At 37.0% G+C, this 9,033-nt stretch overlaps 1 protein-coding gene across 1 annotated transcript; it reads right to left on the bottom strand.

The window, feature by feature from the left end:
• Window positions 1-3,677: 3,677 nt before the first annotated feature.
• On the bottom strand, window positions 3,678-5,095 carry LOC111588578 (cholesterol 25-hydroxylase-like protein). Its single transcript, XM_023299023.3, has one exon. It carries the CDS (start codon window positions 5,081-5,083, stop codon window positions 4,286-4,288), a length of 798 nt encoding a protein of 265 aa, XP_023154791.1. The 5' UTR covers window positions 5,084-5,095; the 3' UTR covers window positions 3,678-4,285.
• Between the last annotated feature and the right edge of the window lie 3,938 nt (window positions 5,096-9,033).

Genomic DNA, 9,033 nt, shown 5'->3' with positions numbered 1-9,033 from the left:
AACAAGATTTATTTTTGGTCCAACAGCCAAGGATATTCTTTTAACTATCACAAAGAAATGAGATGTAAACTTCTCCTATTGAGAATACGGTAAAACAGAATATTAGACATTTTCAACTGGAAAAATTACCTAAATACTGAAAAAATGACTGCAATAAATACATTATAAAATGCATGTGATAAAAAAAAGTCTGATTAAAGGAAATGCCCTTTTAATTCATCCTGGTTTAGTTGCTTAATTGGACTTCTACATTCTGACTCATACTGATTAGTCAACGCTGACAAGAATCTTGCAGGATGATTTTTAGAAAAGGAAGTCTAAAGTTAAATATAATCTAATGTTGACCTTTTTATTTTTAAATGAAAAGATCCTCCCAGTACTTAAAAGATCTGTGGTTGAATGTGAAACAATGAAAGCCACTGTTAAGCTCTTCAAAACAAAACTGAATTAAAACACCTTGTGTATTTAAAGCAGAAAATTGGGAGAAATTAATTTCAAACTACTTTGTTTTGCTCCATACCGTAATGTCTTCATAAAGTCAGTTTTTCCTCTCTCCATTCACATTTGACACATTATATGCCTTTACTGATGTATTTCTGCTAACTCACACTTTGTCAGCTGTTTTGAACTTCAGTCATGCCGACTACGCAATTTATGATATCAGGCATTTCCCACTTGCTATGTGTAAATGGTTCATCATTTCGTCTGAAATTCAAGTTGCATTAGGAAGTTTGTCTGGATGCGATTGCAGGTTACAGACATGATTCTTGTAAGGCTACATCACTGGATGCGTAATGTAAATGACGGCACATAATGTCACAAGATTGGGTAAAAACCTGAGAAATGAAAGTAGACAGACTAATGGGCAGAACAGAAATAACCGGGCAACTAAGATAGGTTTCCTTCCCCTTTCACAAAATGTTGAGTTTTGGCCTGATGTGTGAAGTTCTTCCACACAAGTGCAGAGAAACATCTCTTTTGTTGCTGTGTGGGTATTTTAATGTACACGCAGACTAAATAGAAATTTAAACACCTCTATATCCTCAAAGGTGCCACAAATGAGGTTAAAGGGTCCAAAACAAAGAAAAATCTTTTTCTAACTTGCATCTAATAAATAACTGTAGTTTGGGTTTTGTGTCCTCTACAAGAGTGATTCCCAACCTGTTGTGCTTAGAGCCCCCCTATAAGCTGCACCCAGCCCCAGCCACATGTCATGCTGTCATTTGCCAGCATTTCAAAACAAATAACATCATTCTGTCTTGTCCTTTAATAAAACCAAATTTAAGGTAACTCTCGAGGAATAGCCGGAGTTTTTAGGTACTGATGAATCTTCACCCGTTTTGTGTTTTTCAACACCGTTTCCGTCAGTAATTTTCTAACTGCACACAAACTAATGAACCGGGATGAACTAGAAGCCAACCTGAAGAAAGCGTGGAGAGAAGTTGAAAGGTCAAGGAGGTGTGGCCATCGAAGTAGCAAAGGATTTTTGAAGAAAGACCAAATAAATGTGTTTTAAAAATGTTTTATAGGTAGACTTGTGATGACACAGTGAGTCTGTTACTCTGATTTTATCCAGAATGTAAAAATCTATTTTCTATAACCTCACAGCCTCAGAGCAGACAAAGCTTCGGGCCCCCCCTCAGATCTCTGGCGCCCCCCTGGAGGGGCGCGGACCCCAGGTTGGGAACCACTGCTCTACAAGATGCAAACTTTGTCACATAAAGAAGATATTTGAGCAACATAAATAAATATATATAAATGCAACATATGCATATGTCAAACATGTCACACTGAAGACAGCAGGTATATTTATTGTTCCTCTAAATGGGTCAATATATCAATGCAGGACTTTTTGTAACATAGTTGACATTTTTGCTGTTTTCAGGCCTAAAATCAACATAACCAAACACCACATGGCATTTTTACAGAAAGATTCTTCTAAATATTATATATACAATTGAGTAAAAATGAAATTGAAAGTTATTTCTAAAGATATTGTAGTAAACCCGTTGACATGCGATAAATCCACACTTGACTCACACTTTATATTAAATAACTCAGAAATCCTTGGAGTCTGGCCAGTCTTTTCTTCAGGAGGAAATGACATCATGTGGAGCAGGTCATGTGATCTGGAATTAACACACTTCCTTGAGAGGTGTTTTTGTAATGGGTGGCTTAGTTGAAAGTGATTTCTCAGACACAGATACAATTTCCATATAAAATATGATGTATTGTCAAAAAGGAAATATCTGCCATGATTATCTCTGCATAATAAAAAAATGCAATCAAAACTATTTTTGAATTAGCTCATTTTATTATTGTTTACCTAATTAGAAGGTGGTTGTTATTAAATTTGGATGGTTATTTTGTTGACATTTTAGTGATATAAAGTCATCTTTTATTAATAAGTGATTGTTTCCATAATAAATAATTATGGAATTTGTAAAGACATGAACATAATGAACATAAAAAAAAAACTTTGTTTTTTTTCTTTTAATAAAAAATTTATGCAAGATATATCCAATGGACTTCAAAAGTCCCTCAATTATATATTGACCCAAAGATCATTTTAAGCAACACAAACTAAATAAAATCTCAGAAATCTGAGAGGCAAATATCCCAGAACAAATTACACCTAAATTTTGGAGAGAGAGCAAACTGTTGCCTAAGATGGCTCTCTTTCTCCTTATGAGAATGAATATCAAAGTTCCCCTTTAAAGTATATCCTACTAACTGAAGGAAAGTGAACTTGAAGTTGTTGTTGCTTTGTTCTTTGTGTAATTATACAGTAAATCTGTGTAATAAATAATTCTTTTCTGGGCCTTCTTTTGCTTTTTCATGTCATCCTTTCAACAATTCTCTATAATTATGCTGTTGCATTTAGATTTATATGGATAAAACTTGTTGAATATAGCTCTGTTTTACAGTGGAACCATCTCGAGTAATAACAGAGTGAGGAGAGTGACTAAGGCAGAAAAGCTGAAAAACTTGATCACATTTTAGCTGCGATCATATTTGTGGGTGGGAAGATTAGCAGGACTTGTGCAAACTCTGTGTCTGTAATTACATTTGGGTTCCTGGAAGGGTACAGGTTTACATAAGAAAAAGATTTTGCATGTGCTGACATGGTGTCCTTTCAGCTCCAAAATATGAGGGAGTGTTCTGACAGGACGTGTTCTTCATCGTTTCCACGCTGAGTGTTTACACTGGAATTTAGAAGAGTTAACACATATAAGAAACGACTTTACCTGACTATTGTGTTTTCATAATGGCCACAAATTTCAACTTCTACTTATTTAACCTAAACCTAAGTTCACCTTAACATTTAAGTATGTTTTTGCCTTATGATTTTATAATCTACATCACAGGGATTTTCCTTTTGACTCTTTAAGGAAGACAGTATCTCCAAAAATGTGGCTGGTCACCACAACATGACTAATACCTGTTGCACACATACAAAATGGACATTCACAATTTAGTTAATTTTCAATTGATTGTTGTTTTAAAGAAAAAAATTACTTTCTTTTACACATTTTTAATTTTTTTTAAACAATTTAAGCTATTAATTGATCACATTTTCACTACTTTTTTGGTCAGTTTCCATGTACTCAGAGGGAGGATAATTATTTTAGGATGGAATATCACTTTAATAAATCCAGTAAACTGAAGGTTAATTACAACAAAACACCACAGTTTCCAAAGTAATTTAGTTTTAATTGAATATGAAATAATATTACAATGACTGGGGTTAACCAGTAGCTTCATTTAACCGCAGTGCTCGCAGTTCACTTTCCGCCTCGGGGATAGCTGCTACATGCCATTCCTTTCTCTCTCAGCCGCAGTTTCCTGTTTCTGTTCACTAAAAAAGAAAAAGGGCAAAAATGCCAGTATTGTCCACTTCTCTGGTGTCCGTCCTTATAGTCAGTTGGTGCAGATTGAATCAAATTAATCACAAAAATATGAGTAAAAAGACAACTTCTGTCTCATTTAAGATTTCTTGCTTATCACAGGTGTATGTACATCCAGTGGTTTATTTGTGAGCTGAGTTTTTACATTTTTTTTTCCTTCAAAACACTGATTCTGTTTAAGCAGCAATGCCTTCTTAGTGTGCGCACTGAAACGGCTACATTATAGACTGGACATAGATATGTTGACAAACATATTTGAGCATGAAGTGCAACAGAACGTCAGCAAGTTGTATAAAAATCAGCCTTCATTATTAGTGCTCTTCTTGCAGGTTCATAGCAGGAATAAATGTGCTTCACCTCTTTAAAGTCTCAGTGTTTTACTCCTCGTTCTGAGTTTTCTCTTCCCACAGTGTTCCGAAGAGTCTATCCCAGTGTGTGAAATATGGAGCGTAGTTCACCTTAAATTTGAGGTGATGGAGATCATGATGCTGAGCTCCTCCGTAGAGGCCGAATGGGACCAGGTTATGTGGAGACCAGGGAAATTCATAGCCTGAGTGAGCCTCCACGGACAGGTAAATGTTAGTGATGAAGAAGAACATCTCTGTGAGTGGATGGCAGTTCAGCAGCGCAGGGTTCAGCATAGAGAAGAAGCTGAGGCTCAGCATCTCCCAGACTCCTGTGTATTCCGTGGTCAGGGAGAAGGTAGCAGTGTTGAGGTGGTGCTCCTTGTGGAAGGAATGGTAGAGCCAGGGAACCTTGTGGTGTAGCAGATGCCACAGAAAGTACTGCATGTCGAAGAGGAGGAGGCAGGCCAGAACATCCCTGACAACAGACGGCACGTCTGGTGCCAGCGGAGGAGAAACCACAGGTTTCCAGTACCAGTGCATGACAGACAGAGGCAGAAGGAAACACACGTGGTTGTGGAAAATTTTACGCAGGCACCTCCAAGCCATGACCCATGTCACTTTTCTCTGAGGCTGGATCTTGAAGCGGCGAAACAGGGTCAGTCTGGAGCAGAGCAAATCCAGGCAGGCATAAGGCAAACAGCAGCTCAGGTAAACTGTCAGGGAGAACAAAACTGGGAAAAATGGAGATCTGAGGACAGTCTGCTGATCTCTCAACCAGTCCCAGAGACTCTGCAGGAGCAGCCTCTGTGTGCACTCTGAGCTTGTCATCCCTGCAGTGTGAGAAACTGTGACTGTACTGACAGATTTCTAAAAAAGATGGTGTGATGGAGTGTTCACCATTGCGCAAGAGGCATTTCCTGCCTTTTCTTTTTTTTAGTCTTCAGTCAAAGAACACAAAGGATTTAGTCAGTCATGTGACAGCCTTACAATGGGGCTGTCATACTTTATAAATCTGAATATGATGTAAATGTGTAGATTGCTTAATTATCCAAAGTAAAATCTGGAGTTCACTGAATGAAACTAGATATTTTATGTACCATATAGAAGACACTTTCTGTTTCTGCTTCTGAAGGCCAAAGTTGTGATTGTTGTTGTGGTGTGGTGTTCAGTCTGAGCATGCTGTGTGTGAGAACTGCCTTTTATTTATTTATTTATTTTTGTAGAAATCTTTATTTAAGAAAGCAATGCAGTACAGTGCAACACAATACAATGTGAAGACAATCGCCAGGGGGCTACAAACATTCAGGGGCAGCACCTCAGAACACAAATATATTAAAAAGAGCACACAAATCAAGAGTCTTAATGGCTTTCATATTAGTGGAATGTCTAATGTTTTAATATATTGTTTGACCTCATTGTCAAAGACAGAAAGAAATGGTTTCTGATTAGTGTATCAACATTTGTGGATATGCCATTTGGCTAAATATATAATAAGATCAATGATATAAAATAGTTTTTTTTTTTTTTGGCAGATGGATAGTCAGTAAAGCCAAACAATATATGCTCAAAGGACAAGGAAAAATGTGGTTCAATACAAGTAGAAATCAAGCTTCAAGTACTGCCTTTTATTGTGCTGTTGTTCAAGCACAAAGCGCCACCTTGTGGATTCAAAAATGTTTATTGCCAAAGATACGGGAGCTGCTGAAGTGGAAGTTATATCACCACCAACATGTAAGAACAGTATAACCATGCTGTGCTCAGATGAGATAGTTTTATCTGTGATTTCTGAACCACATCAAGCACAAGATGCGCTTTCAAGTTTGAATTGCATATTTTTTGTATTACCTGTGAGAATGTTGCAATACAAAACCTCCATAACTTGAAGATTTCTGCCCCTGAGGCTTCAACTAGTGATGTTTGTAGTGCACACAGTGAAACTTATAGATACATTCACCTTTTGAAAACAAATCTAAGCCACAGGAACGTCATATTTTGGATTATATGACGGATTATACGTAGTTTAGACCAGGGGTGGGCAATTAATTTTCATATGGGGCCACATGAGAAACTTTGAAGGTTGTTAAGGGCCGGACCAATACACTTACAGCTCTGCTCAATATATATCTCAATAAAAACAGTAAATGAAACATTACAATGACACAACAAAAATGTGGAACACAGAACACAACTATTTAATGAAAGATTTTGTTTTTTCATTTACACTATGATTGCTGCCTATTGAGTTGTAGATATTTTTGATGGTGTGACTTCCTTCAGTGTGGGCATGTGGATGAGAATGTTGCCCTCCAACTGGCTTGAGAGAAACTTCAGCTTTCTCATAAAAGCAGTCACCAGGCTTTACATTCATGTGCAAAGAGGCCCTTGCCTTGCAGCTTGGTATTTAGTTCATTCATTAATGCAGTCACATCAACAGCAAAAGCAAGGTCTGCCATCCAGTCTGCATCTGAGAGCTTGATGATGTCCCTGCCTTTCTTCTCACTAAACTCTTGAATCTCTGCTCTCAGATCCCAAACTCGTTTAAGAACTTTGCCCAGGCTGATCCATCTGACAGCTGTCTGGTAACCAAGGTAACCATGTTCACTCTCATCTCCTCCAAAAAGACAACAAACTGTCTGTAATACAATGCTCTTGCCCTGATGAAGTCAATTACTTTAGTTACAACATCAGTCACGTGGTTGATTTTTAGCACTGACTTACACAGCACCTCCTGATGTATAATACAATGCAAAAATATCAGTTTCTGTTCTGGGTTCATTTCAGTCACTTTATCTTGCATCCGTTTCAAAAGTCCAACATTTTTCCCTGTCAAATTTGGACAGCCATCAGTTGTAACACCAACCAAATTCCCCCATTTTAGTCCCAGCTTGTTCATGCATGTATTTACCTCAGTGAATAAATCACTCACCATCGTGGTTCCTTCATTGGCTGCACAGCTGCCAGCTCCTCCGTCATCTCAAAGGTTTTTTGTTAGTCCACGTACAAAGATGAGTAACTGGGCTGTGTCACGGACATCACAGCTCCCGTCCAGAGCCAAGGACAAAACGTCAAAATCGTCCACTTTGTTGTGCAGCTGAAGCTCCAGATTTTCGGCGATGCTCTCCACCCGCCTCGTTACGGTTCGCCTGGAAAGGGCCACATTAGCGAACGCTTCTTTTTTCTCCGGGCATATAAACGCTGCGGAGTCCACCAGACATTCTTTTACCAATTCTCCATCAGAGAATGGCTTACTCACATCCCTTTATGTGTGAGCTTTGGTTAAAAAAAGAATCCTTGCTGCTTTAGCAGTTAGCTAGCAAACCTTCAGATATCCTCCCCGCTCTGCATCAGTCAAATGTTTGTACTTCTCCGCATGTTTGGTCTCGTAATGTCGATTCAGATTATAATCCTTGAGCACTCTGAGTTCATTGAAGAAATACTTGGAAGGCCACGTCTTGTTAAAAACTCTGCATTCGGAATCAAAATTTATTTTTTGCCGTTAGCTGACCAACAAATCAATCAGCGCATAAACCTTATGCTAAGTATGGAAAAGCACGGGCGAAAAAAACGTAAGGTCGCGCGTGACCTTATGGCCTAAGGTCACGCGCGAAAAAACGGTAACTTAGCAGATCTTTCAAAATAAAAGCAGTGCAGGCGTATTGCTTGCATGTATTGTGATGATATATATTTGCACTGACTTTTAATATTTTCCAATGACCTCATACGGGCCAGTCAGGGTCATCCGGCGGGCCGGATGTGGCCCGCCGGCCGTACGATGCCCAGGTCTGGCTTAGACACTGCGACTTACCATATTCTAATGATCTGAGATGCACCTGTGAATTTCTGATCCACTGCTATGTTATAAACCAGCCAGGTCTGGGACAGGTCTACTTTCTGTGCCTGAACTTAAAACAGAGCTTTCAGGTTTTATGCACCACATATCTAGAAAAAAATAGAAAAAAACAGATCTGCTCTGAGTTCTTTAAAATCGAGCCTGAAATCTTCTGTTTCCAACTGCCTTTCACTGAAACGAATCAAGGCTTTTGAATCTTAAACAGCGCTCTAACTTTTACTTTCCTTGTTATTTACTTTTTAATTCTTTAATCAATCAATCAGACTTTATTTATATAGCATCTTTCGCACAAACAAAAGTGAAACACAAAGTGCAGTACAATTTTTTTTTTTAAAATAAAACAGTGCAGACAACCCCACCCCTACCCCATTTCTACACCTAAAATGAATCCATAAAAGAAAAGGCGAATCAAAGTAGAAATATAAAGACAAAGAAACAAAATAATTTTTAAAAATGAAGAAATGTGCTTTTCCTTTGCTTTTAAAGCAACATTATAACCTTATAATGCCATTTTAAAAGCACAGCAAAAGCATTTATTTTTATTTATTTTCTTTTATGGATTAATTTTTTGATTAATTTTGCTTTATATAGCCACATTATTTATTTTCTATTTTATTTACAAGCACATTTTTTCTTATTTTTAAAAATTATTTTATTTATTTGTCTTTATATTTCTACTTTTATTAGCCATTTATTTTATGGATTTATTTTTTGATTAATATTGCTTTATATTGCCACATTCTTTATTTTTAATTTTATTTATAAGCACATTTGTTCCTATTTTTAAAAAATACTTGATTTATTTATCTATATATTTCTAATTTTATTAGCATTTTCTTCTATGGATTCATTTTTTGATTAATATTTCTTTTCATAGCAACATTATTTATTTTTTTATTTTATTTATAAGCACATTTCTTTTTATTTT

The sequence above is a fragment of the Amphiprion ocellaris genome, chromosome 16 (genome assembly GCF_022539595.1).
Source record: "Amphiprion ocellaris isolate individual 3 ecotype Okinawa chromosome 16, ASM2253959v1, whole genome shotgun sequence".
NCBI lineage: Eukaryota > Metazoa > Chordata > Actinopteri > Pomacentridae > Amphiprion > Amphiprion ocellaris.
This window is presented reverse-complemented; position numbering and strand designations above follow the sequence as displayed.

Bases quoted from the DNA above. Each gene is read 5' to 3' on its own strand.
- LOC111588578 (XM_023299023.3), bottom strand. From the start codon at position 5,083: ATGACAAGCTCAGAGTGCACACAGAGGCTGCTCCTGCAGAGTCTCTGG.